The 24930-nt window shown below is 40.2% G+C and overlaps 2 protein-coding genes and 1 long non-coding RNA gene across 19 annotated transcripts; all 3 read right to left on the reverse strand.

Annotated features, from left to right (window-relative positions):
- Positions 1 to 1122: 1122 nt before the first annotated feature.
- LOC116256730 (uncharacterized) lies at positions 1123 to 6960 on the reverse strand. 17 transcript variants are annotated; one of them, XR_007573632.1, is made up of 5 exons: positions 6803 to 6960; positions 4258 to 6093; positions 2626 to 4172; positions 1589 to 1701; positions 1123 to 1520 (listed from the first exon to the last, which is right to left on the reverse strand). It is a non-coding gene; the product is annotated as an uncharacterized LOC116256730 (long non-coding RNA). The 17 variants fall into 17 exon arrangements; XR_007573640.1 differs by lacking the exons at positions 1123 to 1520; positions 1589 to 1701 and having other exon boundaries at positions 2595 to 2778; positions 3883 to 3933; positions 4026 to 4172; XR_007573642.1 differs by lacking the exons at positions 1123 to 1520; positions 1589 to 1701 and having other exon boundaries at positions 2595 to 2812; positions 3883 to 3933; positions 4026 to 4172.
- A 3265-nt stretch (positions 6961 to 10225) lies between these two features.
- On the reverse strand, positions 10226 to 11902 carry LOC116255636 (photosystem I reaction center subunit VI, chloroplastic-like). The gene is made up of 3 exons (XM_031631510.2): positions 11710 to 11902; positions 11174 to 11306; positions 10226 to 10559 (listed from the first exon to the last, which is right to left on the reverse strand). The coding sequence occupies exons 1-3, from the start codon at positions 11835 to 11837 to the stop codon at positions 10380 to 10382; spliced, it is 441 nt and encodes a 146-aa protein (XP_031487370.1). The 5' UTR covers positions 11838 to 11902; the 3' UTR covers positions 10226 to 10379.
- Positions 11903 to 13234: 1332 nt separating this feature from the next.
- Positions 13235 to 21004, reverse strand: LOC116255635 (aspartate aminotransferase, cytoplasmic-like). Its single transcript, XM_031631509.2, has 12 exons — positions 20637 to 21004; positions 18406 to 18477; positions 18154 to 18215; positions 17983 to 18066; positions 17769 to 17868; positions 17573 to 17693; positions 16857 to 17020; positions 16314 to 16451; positions 15660 to 15781; positions 15491 to 15585; positions 14282 to 14402; positions 13235 to 13652 (listed from the first exon to the last, which is right to left on the reverse strand). Exons 1-12 carry the CDS (start codon positions 20865 to 20867, stop codon positions 13565 to 13567), a joined length of 1398 nt encoding a protein of 465 aa, XP_031487369.1. The 5' UTR covers positions 20868 to 21004; the 3' UTR covers positions 13235 to 13564.
- Positions 21005 to 24930: the final 3926 nt, after the last annotated feature.

Raw genomic sequence — 24930 nt, forward strand, 5'->3', positions numbered from 1 at the left:
ATTTCTACTTATTCTAAGCAGTTGGTCAGGCTGGTGGTACATGAATGGATGCATTCCCACAGGTGCTATGCGCCGAATTCAGATTTGGATGTGAATTTTAAAATCGAATTGAAACCAAATTCAAATCGTAAATTTGATTCAGATATGGTATAGACTTTTATTTTCATCGTATTCTACACCTTGAATCTGAAATGTGAAGATAAGAAAGAAAAATCCGATTTAAAACTTTCAATCAAAATGACCTTCAAATAATCTAAAGAGCACAAAACAAATGTTAGTAAAACAAGTGTGCATTAGCCGCATCCCCTCCAACATGAAATTTTAATAAAACAATTAAAAAAAATATAGGATATCTGCGGGAAAGATAGATCTCCAAAGAGGGAATACCAAACCCTCTTTCCCTTACTCTTGAAGTTCAATGTTGGTTGAAAACCTGCGTGGGGAGCGAAGCCAGAAGTTTTCATTACAAGGGTTTGATCTATAGTTTCAAAATTTTAACAATCGCCAAACTATGATTGTTAAAAAATGTATATATATTAAACTAAAATTTTTAAAATTTAAAAATAAAATTTGATTTTCTGAAAATCTGAAGGGGGCATTGACCCCTGCCAGCCCTCCTGCAGGAAGTTCAAAAAGATCAGAGTTACCTCCAACTACATGCAGTATCCAGAAGAAGCAGAACCAACACTAACTGTAATTGACAAACAAAATATGCCTCTGCCACGACGATGTTGAAAAAATAAAAGTATAGAGATAAAAGAATTTAACGTGGAGCAATATTTTATTTAGCCGTGATGGTCATCAATCTTTAGAATTTAAAATGTGCGCGCAGTGCTTGATGTTCACTTTCTGCTCTATAGCTTGTGAAGTAACCCCCACTTCCATCTCTACCTCTGCAGAGGGGGATAACACAAAGGGACTTCAATTAAGATGCGAGCAAATCCTATGAAGGTGGAAAGTTCGTCCGGGACAGTGGAACCAGAAAAGTTCTTATATCCCAAATTGCAGGAGTGTTTGGATCCCACGAGTATCTCACCAATCTGCAGAATGGACGGCAGAATGAAACAATAGAAAGTGATCATATACCCCATATACCCATTGAAGGAAAGGAAGGGAAGGAGATCAGAACAAGATGAACTCTGTTGCAAAGTTTTAAATTCAAGCATCGATCCATGCGAGCAGAGATACAGACGGACTTCCAATAAAAGGGCGCTCGTAGATAGCTCCCTGCCTTTCTTACCGAACAATAGCATGTACAACAAGAATGTCAACAAAAAGAGAAAAGACATGAATAGAACAAGGGTAACGCCCCATAGCAAACACGCTGTTGCCCCTCCTCTATAGAAAAATCTTTGCCGCCTTTCCATTACAAGCCTGAGAGAAATCAGCATTGAGTCTGTTCTCATATCTGTGATCAGTGGGCTCTATAGTTCAGCACCTGCTTTGCCTCTACATCATCCTCCTTTATTTGCAAGAAGGCACTTCATTTCATCCGTTTCCGTCCATTGGTTGGGCAATACCTTACCATTATGGGACTCAGAGTTCAGAGAAATCAGCATTGAATCTGGTCTGTGATCAGTTGCCCTACCTTTCAGCATCAGCTTCGCCGCTATAACATCCTCCTTTATCAGGAATAAGGCACTCCATTCATCCATGTCTGCCCATTGGCTGGGCCATCCACTTCAGCCCTCCAAGTCGAACCTTATTTATTTGAAAATAGTTAGATATATTTACTTGATTTTGAACCTATTTACTCAAATTTGGTAACTAAACATGAAATCGACTGATAGTTGGATTTCAAATTCAATACGAATTTGCACTTGAATTAGGTCGAACAATTGTCCAACCACACACAAGTGTTGAACCTAAAAGTTTCAAACAAAGAACTGGCTTTGCAATCTATTCGGCAAACTGAAGACATGGAGCAACCCATCAATTGAAAAAGAAAACAAGCCACTTTAAGAAAAAATAATGCGATTCGACAGAGTTTCTTTTACAACAAAAAGGAAAAACGTGGCATAGAAGTTCGTCATCGAGTAAGCCAAGACCACAATTCCTTTGGTGGGAATTGGTCTGTCGGCCAATAAAAAAGAAAACAGTGGTTCTGAAAAAACAAAATCAAATTGCAGACCACAGTTTCCTTAGAAACCAAGGAAGCATCGCCCACGGCACCAAAGTGCAAGTGGTTTACACATAAAAAAGAGCATCCCGTTGTTTTAATAGAAGGAGAAGAACATCTCACCCACGGTATAAGAATAACAGGTGGTTTGCATAACGTAAAGTGAGTTAAAAATTGAACCCAACACGCTTTCATAAATATCATTGCCAAAAGAGTGGGAATTGCGCTTATTTTAAATTTTAAAAAAGTTCTTAGACCTTTCCATTAAACGAAACCACCTGCCCCACCATCACCACTCCTTCGAATTTAAAACGTAAAAGCTAACGAAAGGGCATTTAACATACTGTCAACAGTACGATGGGAAAAAGAAAAGCTGATAATAAACAGGATAATTGTTACGAAATCAAAAGTCGACAGGACCATGAGCAAAGTTACGTTACAATGTGAAGCTATCAACATTAGAAGGACAAGCATATGAAAAGCAAACACCCGTCTTATTTATATACCTCGATCTGCCAAATTCTTTCACATACAAATCATATCAAAACTCAAATCAGAGGTCGGCCAACAGAACCTTTCACGTTCCCTTCACGTATCTATCGCATGGCAGGAAGCTGAAGAGAGCAAGCGCGTCCAAGAGCATCCCATCGTTTCAGGTACTGCATATACAGGCATGTCTCGCTTAGCAAGAACCTGGAAGAGAAAAAGGGCGTCGACGAGGATCCAAAAGTTTCATGCCACTGCATCTATAGGAGTCAAAACCCAAGTGCATAGGCAATAATAAAACCATCAACATCCACCGAGTGGAGATCCAGCACGGTTCATTAATGCCAGAGCGAAAGAAAAACAGTAAAAACTAAAAAGGATCTTGGCGGACTCGAACCACCGTCCTCTCAGGTTCCGTATGCATGTGATAGCCCCGGCCACAACAACCAAAAACAAATTGAAAACATAGCATAGGAAGACTCGTGCCCAGTTGAGAAAATTTTTACACCAACCGAACCCCCGTTAGACAAGATCCAAATTTCAATTCAGGTTTTTCCCACCCTAAATGAAACCCTTTTTTTTTCCGCAAACCAATTTCACACTCAAAAAGTTCACCATAAATTAAACGGTCATTTTACAACATTAATCTAAAAGTTACAACCATTTTGACACAAAATAGCATTTCACCATCAAACCGGGATTTGTTGGTATGTTCATTCTCCCCCATAAAGTTGTAAATCAGCCTTCAAATTTCAGAGAAAACTACCAAAAAGATGCTTTACGTGTTTTTTAAATAGAAAATGGGTCAAAAATTGGTCACACAAATCCAGTTTTTCTTAAATGTATTTGGAAGAAAACGACTGCTTGTTCCAGTTGATAAAGTTGTCCTTGCAACTTTTTATACAACCAACTTTTCCAAGAGGAGACTCGGACAAGTTTTCAGGACCTTTCCGAACTGACGCTCGGCTAAAAACCGTAGTAGAGAGCCTCACGGTACACCGTTTAACCAAATCTATAGTTCTCCAACGGTCGTTCACCCGTCACAAAAAAGACGGACCTGAATCAACATTCGATGACAGCCTAGGTTGTGGATGGATCATTTCTTAGCAATCGAAAAGACAAACTTAAGACGCATGAATCTTTTTTAAAGCGACGAATTGTGGCAAGGAGACGAACCCATGAATGACAGACTCGAGCGCTCTACCAAATTTGAGCTAAAGATCCAAGTGTAAATTCCAAAAAACAAGGGGCAATGTTCAAGCATGATTTATTACCACCTTTCCGTGCATTCAACGGCCAAGGCAAGAAATATGGCGCCCTGCTCACCTCTGCAAAACAGCTCCGGAAACTAGAGATCAAGATTACAGTTGATCTCTAAACAGAACAAAATAATATTCAAATAATCCTGAAATAAACGAACCTTCACAAAGCTGTATCAATAAAATGGTCACACACATAAAACACGTATACAAAAAGGCAGTTCCTTTCAACAAAGCGTACTCTAGCAAAAAGGAATCTGAGTACAGACGAATCCACCACGACTTAGGCGAGCGAAGCAACAACAATCCTAGAAAAATACAAACAATAAGCACAGAAGACAATAAGAACGACCGTGTAAAAAGACAATCCACCAAAAATTCATTAGAACGTACGAGCAGCAATATGAGATTCTAAAAAATCTGAAGCAAGACTCTTGCACAAAAGAGTCGACGTGCGATCGATAGAAGAACTCTCCCAGCGAAAGCATCCGATTTCTCACAGGAACGCCACTTGATGCGGTGCAGTCGCCCATGAAATGGAAAAGATCATAGGGGTATGACTTCAGCTTAAAGGACTTACAAAGCCAAAAACCAATTCTCAGCCCAAACAATCACCAGCACGAGCAGCATCTTCTCTTCAATCACCAACGCGGGTTCAGCTCGAGTGTCCGCCGCAGCATCTTTTCAACCTCCACAAATTCCAATAGGAAACTTGTTCCACGAAAAAGTCCGTTCAAAGACAGCAGCAAAGTCCACCAATTGAAATCTTTGGAGAAGAACCGCTCCAGATATCATCCAGAATGCAGCCGCCCACATCTTCAGACTCATACATCTATTAATACAAGGATACAGAAGACTCGACACCATTCCAGACTATCCACTCCGACGATACACTGAAGCTTTGACAATACATTCTTATGAAAATGGGAACTAGCCTTCAACTACTCTCTTCCAACAACTTAATGATAAGACAGAACGGCAACAGGCCACCCAGATTGACGTAGCATGCTAAAATTGAATTGAACAAATCTTGCATCGAAATGTAAAGACGTTCTCAATTTTAACAGAGATCTCCAAACTACATCTTCCCAAAAGGAGTATTAATCAATCGGCAATCTGTTAGCAAATTTCAACAAAAGAACGTACCATGTATTGCAGTATGGGGGGAGAAATTATGTTGGCTAATCAATTTGCAAGGTCTGAATGTTTATGTTGGCTAATCAATTTGCAGTGTCTGAATGTCGCCTTCAAGAATAAAGGTGCAACAACTAGAGGAATTTGCAAACCTAAACTTGTTTAAGATTCATATAACATGGTAAGGAAAAACTATTAAAATTGGATGAGCTGCAGCTTCTTTAAGCGCAGTATTATATGGCAATATCAAGAACAAAGTCCAAAATGACGAGCCTACTGCTTATGCAACTTTGGATGCACCGGAACTTGAGATTTCCATGTTATGTTGTAAACAGGAAAGAAACGAACCAACTGCTCACTACCTTGCATATCGATTTTCAGGGATTAAAATTGGTCATATGAAAACGGCGTAATAAAACCACTTAACTACTCATACCTGATGTGCCACGTTGAGGAGGGTTGCATGGATAATTGAGTCCGCCATCGTCGCTAAGTGTGCATGTCGGTTGACGATCCACGAGAAAGAGAAAAGACGGGTGGAAGTGGAGGAAAGAAAGAGAAAGAAAAAAGGAACAAGGACACACCGACACAGGGGAGGGACCCGAGCAAAACCGCTCTGCGAAACCCTCCCCACAACCCAAAAAAGGATAGCTTTTATTAAGTACTTTGGCCGGCCCGCAAGCGCACCCGCTAAGGCACAGCCTCTTTCAGCACAACCAATCTTCGCCCTCGCAAAGGGCCACCTTCTCCTTACAAACCAACTACAGCCTCTTCAATGGCCTTCCAAGCTCATCATCCCATGCCAATAGAAAACATCCACCATACTTTTTTCTATCCACAGAAATTTCAACTATAGGAAGATCTCACCCTCTCAAGTGCACGGTACAGTCACACGCAGGACTCCTCGTGAACCCCAATGATCGACTGGTCATCTTTCACGAAGAAAGACACGGACGCAATCCAGAGAAGCGGAAAAGCTCCCGTACGAGAATTTCACCAACAACCCTCCCAAGGAATTATTCATCCTCCACCCCGTCGAGACGCACGACAATCGTTCCGTACCGCTGCTTGTGCCACGATCGTAGCTACGATGTCCTGCACAAACCAGACAATCAGACAAAATCAAACAAAAACGAGTTTGAAAAAAATCTACACGAAAATATGAATGATCAAAAAATTGTGAGGACAAAAACAGGAAACAACCCGAAAACCTAAAAAAAAGCGATTCATCACAGGATCTTCAATTTAAATACCAAGAAATTAACAAAAATTATACTGAAGAATTCCATAACGAACAAAACATGGTAAGCAAGAACAGTAAGAAACAAAGCATGATGGAGTTCATAAAAGAAACAGGCTTTTTTCAGGGACAAGAGAGAAGAAAATTATTAAACCAAAATCCAGGGCAGAAAAACCCATGGAACATATTTGCAGAAGCAGATCCCAACATAAACCAAGCGAGAAGCGCAAAAATCAGCCATCAATCCAACCGAAACCCAGAAAAAAAGGGCAGACAGCACTCATGAAGCAACAAAAAAAGCCGGATCTTGGAGGTAACCACAGATCTGCTAAAGACGATACTTTTGGTGTTAAATTCCACAACATGAGCCCTACAATCACCCACTAAGAGATAAAAAAACCACTTTTGGCCTTCCAAGGCACAAAAACATAGTTTCTCATCAGATCTGGAAGCCAAAACTTTTCCCAGACCATACAGAACACATACACAGGATCAACAAAAACAGATCACACAATCTCATCTCGACAACGACAATAACAACACCAACAAAACCCAAAAACTTACAGAAAGAACCACCGAGCAGATCGCCATGGAAGACATCTCCCAAAGCGAAGAGAGAGGAGGAGGAGGAGAAAGAGGAACCGGAGGAAGAAGAGACGTGTCTTCGACGCAAAGACGAGGAAGCACGGCGGCAGGATGTAGGAAACGATCAGCAGAAGGCCGACATTTATAAAATACTCGGGTGGCGGTGGCGTCAGATCAACGGTTGACGCCAAAATTGTCGCCCTAGATCGGACGGTCCGCAGGCCCTCTTTATTTTTCTGACGGAGATAAACCAACGACGACCATACACGTGTCGAAGATCGCGTGGCACTCTGCTGGCGTGAAGAGACGTGCTCATCTGCAAGTCAATGACGGGGGCGCCAAGGAAACCTGCCTCGCAAAATATCGCGATATTCTTGCAGCCGATTTTATCGAGAAAAAATACATTTGACCGGTTTTAAATTGGCCTGTAAGTTGAAAAAGTCTCCTCTAGAAATCCGCTTTGTCGAAAAGACCAAAAAATCCAACTGGGTCACGAGATTTTCGTCCACGTAAAAGAAATATCTCGGGGAGGGCGGTCTGGAAGGCTCTACAGTCTGGATCTTTGGATCCGTGGAAATCAGCCGGGATCCATATACAGTTTGGATGTCCAAATCCAGGGGATAGCGGGTCGGTTGGGATCGGATTTGACCCGGGATTATCGGACCTGCTTTGAACGGGTCTCAAAATGAGACTCGTACCCGGACCGTTGCTAAAACTGTCACGAAAATCCGACCTATTTTCATACCTATGAGGTAGTTTGTATTAGGAAGCTGCCGGAAGAAGGTCCAAGCTCTCCCCCTTCCCCTTCCTCTCACTCATAAGATCCAGGGCTGCAACTAGAGCATCGTGCTTGCCATAGCTTACAATTTAGTTGATCAAACTGATGAGCTGATAAGGTGCTCACCAGCCCGACGAGCTATGTCGTACTCCTTAGGCATTTCTTTAGTTGGTAGCCTCTCGTTTTCATTTTTTTCTCTCACCCCTAAAGTCCGGGGTTGTTTTAAGTCATGAATAGTCATATGATATACCTTTCAACTTGAGTGTCGCGCACCCCACTATTTGCAATACACCTTTTAACTTGAGTGTCACACACGCCACTATTTGCAATGCAAAAAAATAATATCCATGAAAAACAAACTTAGTTGTATGGATGTCCCTCATGCCAACCAGTTATGCTACGTCCCACAATGTTAGCGTATTTCTTATTATCATAAGATCTACCAAATCACTTTTAGAATCTTAATTGTGGTGACTAAGGAAGGGGGGCAAGGTTTGCAGCACCTTCGCGAAAAGGAGAAAGAACTTTTCAAAAGCGCTGACAACTAGTGGGCTTCTCTAGGCTTTTGAAGGCAAACCTTTAGGTTGTGTTTCTTTTAGATCTGCTGAGACTCCTAGAATCTCAAATCTGTGGATTTAAGAGTGGACATTCCCCTTATTTTACCCTAAATCCGTGGTTTTTAACAGGTAGCATGGATTTAATAAGATCTTCATTTTGTTTAAAATAAGGATTTCTCAAAACACACCTTTTAATGCAACCTCGGATATAAGATTCAAGGCTACCAACTGCAACCATAGCTCGAGCAAGAATCACAAGTTCAAACTTAAAAAAAAAAAAAATTATTCTGTTTAGCATCTTTCACAGCTTCCACTGACTGCTTTTAATACTTGGAAACCAGTAAGGTACAAGATTCAACAGGCCAGCTTGATAAGAACGTGATTTGCATGGCACATGAACATCTATCATTGGTCCTTAAGGACCCGTTTGGCATATGAAACAATTTGTAATTGTTTTATGAATTTACCTTGATAATTGAAGTAAATTCGTAGACCATTTTTTAAAGTGTTTCATGTGGCCCATGCCCATCTATCATTGGTCCTTAAGGACCCGTTTGGCATATGGAACAATTTGTAATTGCTTCATGAATCTACCTTGATAATTAGAAGTAGATTCATAGACCATATTTTAAAGTATTTTATGTGGTGCATGCCCATCTATCATTGGTCCTTAAGGACCCGTTTGGCATATGGAATAATTTGTAATTGCTTAATCTGCCTTGATAATTTGAAGTATATTCATAGACCATATTTTAAAGTATTTTATGTGGTGCATGCCCATCTATCATTGGCCCTTAAGGACCCGTTTGGCATATGAAACAACTTCAATCTTTGAATCATATTCATAGAATAGTTATGTACAATTTCCTTTGCCAAGCAGACCCTAAAGGTAACTTAGTCAATCCCTGCCAAGTCTATGGGCTCATAAAGAAGGAAAGGAAATATGTGTTCGGCTTCTGAGTAGATGGTAAGAGAGGAACATCGAGGGTGTCAGGTTGAAGACCTTGGATCAAATATGGGACTGTCACTCTGGTTTCTGAAGCCATCATCAGAAAGAAAGTACTTGATTTCAAACTTGGTAGGGTGAGATAAAATTTTGGCTTCTGGAGAATTTGATCATGTTCCCAACCAGTCTTCTAGGAAAATCTGAATCTGCTTAACTTTTTTGTCCTTTTCTTTTCTTCTTTAGCAAGAGTCACGCGGTCTCTGCCAGGCCAGCTTATAAAGAGACGATTCTTAATCATCTTTCAGTTTAAAGATCTTAGGCGGGCTTTGCCAACTTTTATAGAGGAAGATCTTGATCACCTTTCTGTTTAAACATGTTGACCACCCTCCTGGATTTACAAAAACCTTAAAATTTATAATAATTTTTTTGAAAATGTCTTCAAATTTGTGAATAAACAGGGACCTCCCAAAATTTGTGAAACTTCATTTTGGCTCTGCCAGGGATCTTAAGATGATCCCTTAGCTGGATGGGCAGAGCTAAGAGTGGGTAGAAACTAATTTAGTTCATTGGTTGAGAAATTTTCAAATAAACAAATTGAAAGAAAAGGTCTTAAGAAAAGAGGTAAGAAATGGCCAATTTCTTTGTTACACCTAAATCAACATTCTCTGCCAACAGAAAGCTCCAGCCACTTGGCCAGGTGATTGAATTAACAGAGAATGCATTTATTGTCATCAACTGCGAAGGGTCAGATTCAGATTCAGCTTCAGCTTGTCTATCAAAAGAATTAGCTACGGAAATTCAAGCAAAAGTGACGACATTTTTATCTGCTCATGTAGTTCTGCAGAAAGGAACAAAGATACCCAGCTAAAATTTCTTTATGAAAACCAGGTCCCCAACATTTAATGGACATCCACTTCGACATATCTATGTTAAGATGGGAAGCATTCATTGAGATTGTGAGGTGCCAAGAACCACAAAAAGGGGAGCATACTCATATAGTTTTCCTTTCTCTGCTTGGCTTAAAAGGCTGACACGGAATGGAAATCAAAAAACAGAAATCAGCAATTCTTTTGAAGCATCCACTTCAAAAGGCGTGCAAATATGCATATGGAATGAACAAATTTGATCGAACAATATTAATTTTCATGTCCGAAGATCAAAGAAGTTACAAAGGTACATGAAGCCCAAGGCTAGGGTATGGTTACATGTAATTCAACAGAAATACAGAATAACCATGAAAAGGAAGCAAGCACAGTTGCACCATGGTGGGCTCACTTAGATCTTTCCACGGGGACCGAGCTTAGGAGGCAATTGAGGGCCCTTCTTGATCGGGAGAATGTCACCAGTGGCTGTGGAGCTGAGGTAAGCCAAAGAAAATCCTCCACCCAATATCAAGAACTTGAGCAACAGACCTCTCTTCGTAAATGGAGCAGCAAATGTCTCAAAGAATTTGCTCTGCATATGTCCAAACGAGTATATCAGTCCTACACCAAAGCAATTTTCTATTTTAAGAGCAACATGCGACCGTGCTCTAAAATACAGATTTCATGAAACAGCTTCATGTGTTGCTGTCTGATTTCTATACTGTACAAAAAGAATGAACAAGGCAAATTCTTTATGTATTTGTCTTTCATCTCTTGGTTCAACATAGTAACCATAAGGTTAATACCAATCATCTAACGATAGAGAAGTCTGCAGTTTTATCAGCTTGGTCACTTCAAATCACCCCAAGGCTGCCAATTGGAAGCCGGGCCACTTGTTAATGGGCCAAGAACAAGCCTTCTCCTAAGCGTGAACTGCAGAGTTCCATTAAGCTACCCATGTGCATCTAAAGCAATCAGATCTTCTCAATGTCAGTGGTTCAAACCAGCATAAAGTAGATTTGGCCAAAAAACTCCAAGTTTTGTGGTGAAAATTGATGAGAACAACCTAAATCATTGAGCTTCCCAGACCACCATATATAAGATTGTATTGAATCATAACTGGTTGATTTTAATTGCTAAGCAACATGCCTTTCATGCTAAATCATAGACAAACTAAGAGCCAAAATGGGCCATACAGATACTTGCCTGCAAGGAGTTGTAAGGAGATGGTGCATCTGAGCCGTACAAGTCCCATGCACCAGTGGTGTTGCCCAAGTCGTCGAGATCAAAGTAAACACTTTTCTCCCCGTACTTCGCCACCGTCCTCAAGCTACCAGATCTGCAAAATTGCACGCGCAGAAGCTATGTTATAAAGTGCCTGCAGTTGGATACAAAAAGTAACAGACCCAAGAGTCTTAAATGAAAGAAATCTTGCAAAAGCACACAATCAGGCTCAACCAATGTCATTCTCAGCCTCAGGACATCGCTAATTCTTGCCATTTCTCTGGTTCAAAAGCCAAATTATGAACTCTTCTTTTTGTGTTGGACTACCAAGCTGGTGTTAGGCAGACCAAATAGTGAAGAGATACATTAAGGGTAAAGGAATTCTCGACTTCCTTTAACTTGAAGCCTTAAGTAGAATCAAACGAACTGTTGTTCGCCAAATCATGACCATGTTAAGACCACAACTCTAAACTACATGCAGAATTCATGGCCAAACCAAGTTGAACCTGTGATCTTACCTCTGCTGCCTGGTCTTGGGAAGGTTCACGCGTGCGGCCGGAACTCTGACTCCATAAAGGGAGGTGTTGCCGAGACCCTTGACTGCAGCAGGCTGTGCAGTAACAGCGGTGGTGGCTAGAGCGGCCATTGTTGCTCTCCCTCCCCTTCTGCCTTTCACTCTTCGTGATGATAAGCCTCGTTTCAGTATCTCATAGAGCCCTTTTGTGCATGGCTTCTTGCCATGTGGAAGATTTGATAACGGGGAGTGGATTGCAGTGCTGCCAATGTGAGGCTTACACGTGGCGACGACCTTATCTGCGGAGCCGAAGGGGGGAGGTCTCTGTGGATGAGGTGGGCTCGCCCGTGCCTTACTTGGCACCAAACCGTTCACCAAAAAGGTTGGAAAGGATTTGGTGTTGATCGGAAAATTGAAGTTCACAGCATCTCTTTTACTGTTTTACGATCATTTACTTGAATATGGATCGACTAGCTCTGCCAATTGCGAAAAGCACAAAATAGCTTGAAATGCAACGATGTAAGGTTGTCCTTGGCCATGAAAGGTTTGATTTCAAAACTTGCAGCATCGACCATCTTTTCGAGAGCTCTGAGGTCGGTAGGTAGATAATGTGGGCACAGAAACGATGCATGGGCATCAGCCTACTTTCCCTTACATCGCCAGAGTCATCGGCCAACTCAACTCATAGCAAAAGAACTTATAACAAAATAATAGCATTTTTTTTCTGTTCCAAAGGAAATAAAACAGTTTAAAAATATCAATTCAGCATGATTAGAAACAGCCCATACAGGCCGATTCTCTTCATTTCCTGCGAAACAATTCGGTTCAAATTCAGACGTGAATGGAATTGCTCGAAACATTTATTTGAGACAAAAGAACAAGCTCATAAACCTACATATCTCATTTTCAAATTCCGACTCCAAAACGTATAATTACTAACGTGCTATTTGAAAAAAATGTAAAGCACCTGTTACAGAACAAGGATATATACAGCTACAAGGGTTCTACGCCGAACGATGGCTAGAACCACTCGCGGTGTTTAGAGCGTATCGCCAAAAACAAGGATACTCAAGGGTTCTATATAATCGAGAGACGGCTATGGCAATGCTATTTACCCACTTCATGGGTTCATTATTCGACAAGAAAAATAAAAGAAAAGTGGGATTAAACTATAAAAACTGCAGTTAAAAACATGACCAGACAGACAACCGTGGTGTTAAGAGGAAATGAGGCTTAGGTAATAGAAAAGGTAAACGCCATCCCACGTTGAATCACAACTGAAGTTGGATTTGGTGACTACCACCTCATAGATATGATAGCTACTATATCCACGAATTCACAACAACCACACTTCAAAACGCATAGGGTTACACAATGCACCAGTCCCAAACGCTAGTGCTTGCACCAGCTCAAGTGGAAACTCTAAATCAAGTGCGCAAACGATTCCGGGCGATTGATCCCTGAGATCATCAGACAAGCAACCACAACTCCACTACCTTGGTAAATCAAACAGTGGTGCAAAAACTATGTGCCTCACAAACAAAGGCAAAAACATCTTCACTAAAACTCATGCATCAGATGTTTTTAACAAACAGCGTTCGTTGCGTCAACCCCCACGACATCCTATGTCCCGATACAGAAGGTTTCCCAGAGGCAACAAATTGTAAATAGAAGTGCATGCCACATATGAGAAGCAAAAACAAAATGCTTCCGGCAAAAATTCAGATGCTGCGTATCTTAGGAGGTCCGTAAGAAACCGGTCCAAGTTCTCTTCCTATTAATAATCCTAAACATGTAGGGAACCCTGGCGATGGAGTCAAAATACTCTGCCTTATTAATCTGAGTAGCTTCACTTGCGATCATAAGGCACTTTTGGTGACTGCAGCATGTATAGCATCAGCAAGATGAGGAACAGTCCTCGAGCTCAATCCTGCCATGCTGATACGCCTGCAAAATGCATGCCAAAATTTAGCCACTACAAAATGACGGTTTATGTAGAGAATATTTCCACATAACCAAACAATTACTCTGAAAAATTATTAAGAGCTGGTACACATGCAGACTGACGGAGGGCAGTAGCATTTTAGATCATTTAATTTCACACGAAAACCGATCACTCTCTAAAAAGAGGATGACAATGGACTAGCATACAGAAGTTGGGCTCGAGCTTCACTCATATAATCAACAAGTCGAATTTGAAATCATGCTTTGAACTCAAGTATTAAACAAGCCTAGCATGAGTTGCCTCATGCTCGCTCAAAAGCTCGACTGGACTTGTAAAGGGCTATACATGATTGTTTCTCCACATCACAAAGTAATGTGTGCTTTCTTAAATAATGGTACGAGTTCAATTTTTCATCTTCAGGGAAGAAAAACAACAACTCCATGCAATAGCTTGGCTCAGGCTCAATGGAGCTTGAGGCTCAAAACTTGACATCAACTCAAGTTTTCAGGCAAGATCCAATGAAGGGTTTTAGGCATCCAGCTGAGTTCAGCTGCCCTAATCGGGTTTGAACTCAGCCTAGGCACATGCACACGTACAAGAGAGAAGCCACCACACATTAATAGATTCTTACCCATCTGATGTCATGTAAATGTGGTACTCCCTAGTCATGAACACCACCTGCTCTGAGTTCAATCCTGTGAAGGTGAACATCCCGATCTGCTTGATAATGTGACTCCAATCGCCAGGAGTACCTACCACAGAGAGGCGTACATTGATGCAATCAGATGTCACTGCTTTTTATTCAAAACACCACGTTAAACTATGGAAAATATCATCTGGATGTCTGGTTACTTTTAGGAACTCATAGAGGGTCAGAATAGACCCAATGCACACATTCAGCACAGTCACCATAAACCCCCGAGAATGAAAACTCTATAATTATGGATCTACCTATAAAATTTGTACTCCTACTAATAAAAAGCCCACAGAAACTTGTTAAGGCACACCAATAGCTGCACATGAGTGCACCCATTTCCATTAGTCTGCGTCCACAAATGCTAACATTTAAGTACTATTGGTTGGTGGGACGGAAGGATAAGAACCTCCGAGTAACAGGACCAAAACCCATTGCTTTACTACCCTGGACCCCAGTGGACAGGGGTGTCAGCAATTGAATTGGATTCGATTGAATGGTACAAACAAAATTGAGAGCGCAATTTATGCAAATAGTCTTGAAGGATGCATCTTTTCAAAAGACAGGAATAACATTCCATTTTAAAAACAAAATTCAGAATAACCAGCCATAGCCTAAGTGTATTCTGAATGTGATAACCACCAGCTACCCCAGTTCAGCTGTTACAAGAGGAACCCAAGAAAAACACACCCACACAGCCCTAATCCCAGAATAGGGCTAATTCCTCCCAGGGGGCAACACCACAATAAGAATGTGTAAAAACCCCAAATCCCCCATTCTACACTATTTATAAAGTCATTGTGGGCTTGGTTGAAAGATCCAACCTGCAGTCTAGGGTCCCATCACCTATCAGAATGATTAACACTGCGAAGGAATGATTTGTAACAAGATGTGTCTATAGAACAAAAACACACAAGTAAGAAAAAGATGCACTAACTGCAAAAGTCATGTGCCAGGAGAATAGTGTCACTACAAAAATTCATGCAATGCACCTTGCCAAGAAAGGGAATGAAAAGTTGGCAAGCTTTATGTAGCAGTTCGATTTCCTGACATTATCATGAGTGGGTTTAGCTCAAATCCATCAGATAAACAAGCTCAGTGCATTAGATATTTGTTTGGAATGATATGAGAATGGCCAAAGCATACCCCTTTCACGTAAAGCGTCGAAAAGCTTCTGACGCATGCTAATGATCCGATCTGCCATTGCTTTTAACTCAACTGTCCACTGATTATACATTTCACTGCCATTGTTTGCAAAAATAAGATTTATAACCAATAGGAATAAGAAATCATTTATCAGGAGAGATTTTAAAACCTGTTGCCTAGAACAGTTGCTACTATGGAGGCTCCATGAATTGGTGGATTGGAATACATGGGCCTGATAACGAGTTTCAGCTGACTCTCCACCCTGACAGCAACAGCATTTGACTTCACAACCTGGACAGAAGAAAACCAACAATTAGCTATAATTGTTGATTCATGCAGATCAATAGTACGATGATCTGCAATTCATACTCAAACCACTGAACACAAAAGCAGTAAAACTAGGTCACTGACACCAGCTCTTCACTGAGATTATGATAATGCAGTAAATGAGCATGCTCATATGACATATAACTATATATAACTTTGCATTCTCCAAGTAACGCAAAACAAAAAACAGTGAAATCTGTTTGTTTCAGAAGGCTGAATTGTCACATGGCTGGACTCCACAAGTATTAGTCTCTGAACATACTGAGAGAACCATACACAACGATTCTTAAGACCACAATTAGCATACAGAGCATGTATTTTTTTATCATAAGTACTTTTTATGTTAAATGGTATGGTCATGGAAAAAGCATACCAACTTCTAAAGATATTTCATTAGTTTATTCTTAAACTATGTTTTATGTCAACAGGGAAATGACCAGACGTATACAAGGACAATGTGCTAATTAACCAAAAGTTCCAGGTTCAAGATCCTTACAATGCTGAGTGCTCCAACACGCTCTCCATAAAGCCCCATGTTCTTTGCATAACTCTGAGCAATAAGACACTCACCGCCATCTGCAACAAACATTCGAACAGACCGTGCATCTTCATCTAAGCTTCCACTAGCAAACCCCTGGAGACAATAATGTTTTGTCAGTATATCAAGCAGGATCTGTGCTGTGGGAAAGTAGAACCAGCTAAAGAAAATGGTAGAAAAATGAGAGGTGTAATAACCACAATTTTAGACTCATCAGGTCCTTTAAGAAACTTTGAATCGACATGAATCCAAAGCAAAAAACATGCCAAAAACTTCTTAAACCTTATTTAAGATAGATAACTATAAACCTCATACTTTAATAATACCAATATTAAGTACTCATGGAACTATGTTCTGGAGAGCCAGAAAGCACTAGCATGAACAAATAAAACTATTCCAAATCTTTAGTAAGTGTACATTTTATCATTAAAACAAGATAGTCAACCTCATATCCTGCTTGGTAGCATAGATGATGTAAGCATTTAGACCCCAGGTACTTGCCTGATAGGCACTATCAAAGAAAGGTAGCAGTCCCTTTGCTCTAATCAATTTTCTGATCTCTTCCCATTGAGCAGGAAGTGGATCAACTCCAGTTGGATTATGAGCGCATGCATGCAGAAGAACAATAGATCCTGCTGGTGCAGCATTAAGATCCTCAAGAAGGCCTAATTGACATTCACAGAAACCACAATGAACATATGATGATTGTCAGATCATTAGAAGAGTAAAAATCTTGCAAGAGAAGATTAACACAAAAGCAATTAAGAAGACATCCTCTCTGAAAGAAAGATTGATTACACAAGGGCAGGAACAGTATATTTAGTTATTTACCAAGAAATATTGTAAAATATGGCTCAAGCACAAAAATAAAAATTTTTGCAATCCCTTTTCGAACACTAGAACACTTCTAGTTGGATGAGATAGTAGAAAACTGCACATGCTGAAAAGTGAAAACGTAAAAGCCTACAAAAATAAGATTCAGGTGACTGTCACCCAGTTTAATGCACTTAATTAGGGACCAAAATAGTATAATTCAGGGAGGAGTACATATTAAAGGTGACTTGGGACTATTTGTCCAGCCAACTAGTACCTAAAGGCTAAAAACTGTTGATTACAAGGTGAGGAGAAAATCATCAATGGTCAATTATCCATGCCCCAGAAATCTAACAAAAAAGTGAGACAGGATCAGAGCCTAAAGAGGAAAAATAGCATTTTACCTTGAAAGTCTAGCCCACGAGTAGAAGCATCATAATACCGGTAAGTTTTTACTGATAAACCTGCCATATTGAAGACTTTTGGATGATTTCCCCATGTTGGTAGTGGAATGTAAATGGTGCGCTGCAGAAAGCACATATTTAACTGTCAAATTTTCTATTTACTTGCTTCATAAAAGTTTTTTCTACAAATAAATACCTGGTGATAATGTTTTGCAAGAAATTCACCACCAACTCGCAATGAACCAGTGCCAGATAGACATTGCACAGTTGCTACCCTCCCCTCCTGAATTGCTGGGCTGTTTTTGGGAGAGAAAAAGTTTAAAATGTTTTCTCATCAATAACAAGAGGAACAACAATTCAATTATACAATCAGAGGAACAACTCTTTCTTTTAACTGGAAAGGCATTCACCTATCAGAGCCAAGAATGAGCTTAGCACTTAATTTATTGAATGCTGCCAAACCAGTAATTGGAAGATACTCTTTAACGCGAGAACTGACACCATAAAACCTGATGTTAGCAAGCAAAGCAGCAAATAACCAATGCATAAAACACAAGCTTTCAAGTAATAAAGTTCCTCACCTATCATTCACCAAAAGTTGCTCCGCTTGCCTCACAACATTTAGAACAAGCGGCTTTCCTTCCTAGTTTTAGATGAAAAATTGGCATTATAAATGAAGTACATGAATATAAAAGCACATTAAAACAAACTTTCCATATCAATTGCTTTGAGTCCAAAACAGAAAAAGAAGCATCAGACTGTACGAATTCTATCCTACCCAGAAAGAGAAGCAAGAGAACCATCAATCTCAAAAGCTAAGATAAATTCCATACCTCTGTTCGGTAAGCACCAACCCCTAAATTTAGTTTCAGGGGACTGGTGTCCTTATTGTAAGCAACAGTAACCTGGACAAATTCAGAGGTAAAACAATTTCAGTTGGAGAGAGGACAGGATGAAAAGGAAAACAGAGGTATGCACAAGCATAAATGCTTCATAATCCATCGTCAGACTATTGAAAGATGCACATGCACATGATGAGAAGAGAAGATCAAGATAATCTTTACTGCATTATATTTCATTTTAAAGAGACGCTTCAAGTTCTACCAAATGCAGCAAATCACTTCAGCATCTTGTGCTGCATATTAACGAAGCATTAGGAGTTTATCCGTACCAACGGCAGAGCTTCCTTAGAGTTTGAGAAAAACAAACATTCCTCTTAAAATAAAAAATATAAAAAAAATAAACCTGGTAAAAATGTTAAAAAATATTGTTTGGCCCCGACATAAATTTTGAAAATACTGTTTGGCCCTCCCAAGGAAAAATTTCTAGCTCCCGCCCGATCCATACCATGCTAATACTGGTTCTGAGGAACTTGTATCACTGTGACAACTATTATTTGGCAGATTTGGAATCTACCTGGGTTTACAATTGAAATAACTACTGGTACAGAGATATCTCGTCTAAGTTCTCCTCTCATAATTACTTACGAGTAATTGGATCTAAATAATCCCATATGAACTTTACAAATCAAGATGTGATATAAGAGGCATTATAACAGCTGGCCCTACTAAAGCCAAGAACTGTTGGCCGTGGATGGGAGTAAAATATATAAAATCTTAAAATACGAAAGACTTAAAAGTGTGCCCCCTCGTGACTTACCCTGGACAAATTTTTGTTTTTAAGTTTTTTAGAGCAACGTGAGGTCATTTCCTTTTATCCTTGCAATCAATCACAGACTATTTTGCAGCCAACAGAAAAATAACAGCAAAACAATCTAAGCTATAGGATCTCTCAATCCTTTGTTCAAAATGTCTGCGCTGACAGATCTATTATTGTGATAAAATCACACAGGTTAAGAAACGGCAAGCCATCTCAGTCAAGTCATAAATGAGTCTTCCCATCTAGTAACTTCCATGGAATGAAGCGACTAGTCACCATTAAGATGAAACACAAGCTCCAGAACTAGCAACCAGTAGTAACCAGAAGCCAAAACTGGGACTCTGCTTTCCCGAAACTCCTGAGTAATTAACTGAACTGAGAAGACATGGCATATTTCTTGCGCAATTCAACATGAAAAAAAAAATGCTTCAAGAGGTAGAGCTACAAAGTTCGAAGGTATATGTCGGTGGCCATCTTAGATTACTCAAGGAAAACGGAAGTCAGCGTCGGAAGCGTCACAAGCTGGAAATGAAAAATATCCAATTGGATAGATTCTATTTCACAATGTTATAGTGGAGAAAAATAAAAAATATGTCATAATCGTTGTCTCACTTGGGACGTCCAGATTAAACAAAAAAAAAGACTTTTTAAATCAGATAAGAGACATTGCTCGCGAATGTGGACATCAGTCAGAAATCTCCAAGCCAAACTAACGGCAGATGGACGAGAAAAATATCCACGGTTATCGATGACAAAAAAATTTATGACAAAATGAAAAACATCTTTTCACTTAACCCGCAAACCCCGTCAGAGGCAAACAAAAACTTTAAAAGATAAAAGTGAAAAAACAGAATAGTAGACGAAATCCACACGTCTACTCAACACTGTCATAAACAAACAAAAGAATGAAAGTAATAGAGGAGAGAAAACTCAACAAGTCAGTATTCCTAAACGCAAAAATAACTAAACAAATGAGAATGAGAGAGGACTTAAGACTCTGAGTCGCTCGTAGACACTATGGACGACGCAACGAACTAGCGAGAGAAGATACATGGAAAACAACGAGGCTAGGAATTCAATACCATCCCTTCCCAGGAAAGAGAGAAAAAAAAAAAAACCGCCGAACAAAATAATTCGTAAGACATCTTTAACATACATGACAACAAATTCCTGTGAGAGCTCTCACTCAACGTTCATAGAACCCGGGATCATCCAAGTTACAGCATAAAACAAAAGCAGATCAAGTGATCCTCAAACACACGGAAACGAAAGTGAAACAAGACACCGGAACCGACGATCTACGAACAGTCAACCAAGAACAACATCAAACAATCAAGAAACGAGCGCAAAAAACCGCGGGATCAACACAGAAACCGATCTAAGACCAATAAAAAGAAGGCCTCACCCCGAGGATCGGATCTTCAGGAGCCATGGCGATGCTCTCGAAGGAGGAAAGGCCATCGAAACCGGAAGCAGCAGCCATTTCGACGGAGGAGGTGGAACGACGACGGCGATCGGCGGGAAGACGAGGCGGAGGAGGGGAATCTCTCAGATGGCCTGCGATCGCGCCCAGACGACGGTGCGCGGGAGCGACGAGAGGCGAGTCAAATGTCGAAACCGTGGGCGCCTCGCCCATTTGTTCTCTCCCCGACCCCTTCTTCAAGGAATCGCCGGATTTTCTTTTTCGCCAAATAATTAAATTCCTTTTTTTTAACACGGAAGAAAGGAGCAGGTAGGTGCACTGCACGATGGAAGCAGCGGAGAGAGGAGTGAAGAGTTAGTGCTGGGTGTCACCTGCCTTTATGTACCAGGTGGTTCTCCCAACGTGGGGCCCCCCGTTGATGACGTGGCGGCCGACGGAGTAGACAGCGGTGGGCCCCAGACGAAGAAAAAGAAGCCAGAGATGCGGTTAGTCGTCCGCGCCGTGACGCATCTGGGAAACTCTGGGTCCCACTGGCATGAACGGGTCGGGTTGGGATCTGGTTTTGATAGTTATCCATTTGGGTCGACCTTGCTCGGGATGAGATCATTTACAAGTAAATCCAGATATGGATATCAGATGTGGTTTGGGTTTAGATATAGAGCTTGGTATTATCGGGTCATGGGGAGATCCAGATGGGCTGCCGTGTCGTAATTGGCTACAATGCTTAGGGGTTGGCAGGTAGTGGTGAGTTCAATAGTTGAGTTGAAATGGAGATGGGAAGATGGGAGCACCAACTCACACCTCAATCCTACCACGTCACATTTAAAGGCGTGCTTCCCAACAAGAAAATAGATTGAATGGTTGGAAAATCTTGCTCAGCTCAATGGATATATATATATAGTGTGGCTTGTCCGGCTAAGGGTGCGTAAGGAGGGAAGTATATATAGTTTGATTTCTGTGGGCGCAAACGTTACGCATCTTAATTGATGGGACATGATAAATCAAAATCAAAAATTTTAATTTGGTCTACATCTATCATAGACGACTTTTGGAAACATCTCTAGCTCGCCTGATGCCGGGGGTTGTCATAAGCTCTCAACTAGCCTGACTTAACCTTTAAAGTAATGGAAGCATTCTTTATTTTTTCGGGTCGTAGACTAGATGATGAATGCTAGACATTCGACAAAACCATCACTCAAGATTTGTCATATAGTAGGTCATCAACAAGCCGTAGATATGAAACCCTATTAACACATTATCATTCCTCCAAGTGCATATCTAATCCATACAAAATTTAGGTGAGAAACTCTTTGAGAGAAAGTTTCAGTTAAAATCAGTTGTCGACTATATGTCATTAAGCAAAATAGCTAACCATCACCTTATTCAATGCCAAACATTCACTTGTGCGACCCCTCATTGACATACACGGTTGTGGAGGAATCCTGGAGTCTACCAGAGAATTAGCATTAGTCCACATGCAACCTCGTGCACAACCTAACTCTATGCATATGAACTTACTAACAAGACAACATCTTTCAAAGGACTGTCGACCGTGCTATACTGATATGTTTCATCCTCCACTGCACATCCAACATGCAATGTTCTCTCCTTAAGGCAACATCCAATTGAATCCAACTTGCTTTCCGAGCAATGCCAAAGTTGGCCATACGACCATCTCGTCCTGCTCATTTGGCTGGTCCAAACATAATCAGTCCACAACATTCTTCCACAGCTAAATCGTCAACATCCTCATCGACTAGTTGCTTAGAGAAAATATGTGACCATCGTCTTCATTGCTTCCTGTTGGTTCGCATGAATCATCGTGGGTTTGCCTTGTCCACTGGCTGACTTATGGCAGTCTCTACGTAAAGATTCTACACGATATCATTGATTGTTTTTTTATTGTGCCGACATTTAACTAGAACATATCAGATGAAAACTAACCATCAAATTTCTAAGATATGGTATCAACCAGTAATGACTTTTGAGTATCACGACATATTTGCTTCTTGAGCCATTATAACACCAAGGCCCTTGCCCTCTTAGATGACCCTTTTGCACATAGGGTCTTAGTCACTTTGTCTGTCTCAGCAAGCTGCACATCCATGGCCTTTTGCTTCTGACTTTAGATACTATTTTGAAACGTATGATCTCCATTAACACTCCTCCGAACATGCTCCAAACCATAGGATGCATCCCAGCTAACCAACGTTTTTCAAAATAGTTTGTTGAATACTTCTCAGCATCAGAACTTATAGATCTTATTTCATTGTCTAAACTCATTCTCACATCTTTCTTATCTTTGAAGTTCTTGAAAAATCGTTGTGCTCTAAAGAACTTTTCATCGGCAGACTTTTGAAGCCATTTCTAGCCCTCAGCAACCCTTGCAGCTTGTTTTTAAATATGTTTTTCCAATTCACAAGCAATTCAGTTGAATGGGTGAATCGTCAGCTCGGCCCATCGTCCTTGCAATGGAAGGGCAACCCCTCTCTCTCTCTCTCTATATATATATATATATATATATATATATATATATATATATATATATATATATATAGAGAGAGAGAGAGAGAGAGAGAGAGAGATGTGGGATGGAGATGGCAAGCGATAACGTTTGCAGAATTAGATTTGACAATCCTCTATACATGGGATTGGGATGACACTCAAGCCCTTTGAAAATTTAGAACACCCTCAAATTATCTAATTTTAATTTTGATGGAGGGGCACTAACCCATCTCTTGCTTAAGAGAATGAATGATTGTAAGGCACTGACTCAAGTCTGGTATGGAAACCACTCGTGGCTGGACCTAATTGAACTTAAGTTCAGTTTAATCACAATATAAGATTTCAGAAATTAAAGTGGGCATAGTAGCTCTGCTGACAGGTTCGCTGACAAAACAGAAAGAAAAAGAAAAAAACTACCATGATTAACCATTTTGGGGTCGAATGTGCCAAAAGAGTTGAGCCTCACTTAACCCGAAAAGATAATGTTTTGGCCTGGCGTCACGTAGAGCCACGACAAGACCCAAGCCAAAAAAAAAAAAAAAAATTGACCCCACTTCCAGAACCCGAACCCTTTTTTATAACTATCCTCAACACAAAGTAAAGTTAATGTGCATCGCTTAAAGTGCTAAGTCGTGGAATTTTGAGAAGAGTGATAAAAAAAAATTGTAAAAAAAGTACAAACTCATTTAGTCCCATATAACAGTTTGAGGAGAGGAATCCGTTTATGAAAAAATGTTTCAAGCGTAGCAAAAATTTTCACCCTGTGCCCACTTACATGTAAAGCAGGGTAAAAAATAATAGTAACAATAACTTAAAGTAAGGCCAGTACTGAGAGTAGATTTGGCTCGGTACCCAATGAACCCTAGATCGACCCCGCAACGGGCCTAACAATTATCTAACCAAAACTGTTGGGTTCATATGAGAATTGGCCTAGCCCGGTGCCCAAACTTAGTCATGATTTACTAGAAAATAAAAAGGAAAAAGCTAATAATATTGCATGTTGCACATATGTGTAGATCCAAACAAGCGTACCTAAAATAAGCTACGAACAAAGCTTTGCATTCAAAATTGTTATTAAAAGGATTTCAACATATGCTCAAGTTTTCTCAAATGTTATCAAAAGCATTTAGAAGACAAGTCTAGGCCCAATGAGCTTGGCATGGTTGGTTGGGACAGCAAATGGTATGAAGCTAGTCATTACTCTCATGCTCTTGAGCATTAACCATTTGTACAAACAGATGCAGGCATAGGCCTTGGGGGAGTGTAACTGAAAAACAAAAGGAGAAGCCTAACTTTTTGTAAGATTTCCAAAACATTAAATTCTAGCACTAATTGTAAGGGAACTCCTATATATAGTATGGCAGTTTTACGTTTCTAAACTCTAATCAAAGTAAGCGTTTGAGATAAGGTTGGCATCTCTTTTGAAATTTAGCTTTCTCATTAGATGCCAAACTGTTGTTTTCTAAAGAACGGCGTTGCTCACGGATACATCAAAACTTAGGCTTGTTTCTAGTGAAAGTTTATTTTCTAAATATGCATTTCAAATCTTATCAGAAAGAAGGTTGGTTAAGTTTAGAAAGGCCCTTTAATTTTTGGGCAGAACGGGGAACATCACACTGATCAGGTTTGGGGTTCAGTTTAGGATGCCAAGGTGAGAAACAAACTCAAAGATGATTTTCATAATTTAGAGCATATGTATGTGCAAGTTCAATCATGATCAAAATGACTCTTACATAATAAAACAAGTTTTCACTTCTTCCCCACAGTAGAA

This window comes from Nymphaea colorata, chromosome 6 (assembly GCF_008831285.2).
Source record: "Nymphaea colorata isolate Beijing-Zhang1983 chromosome 6, ASM883128v2, whole genome shotgun sequence".
Taxonomy (NCBI): Eukaryota; Viridiplantae; Streptophyta; class Magnoliopsida; order Nymphaeales; family Nymphaeaceae; genus Nymphaea; species Nymphaea colorata.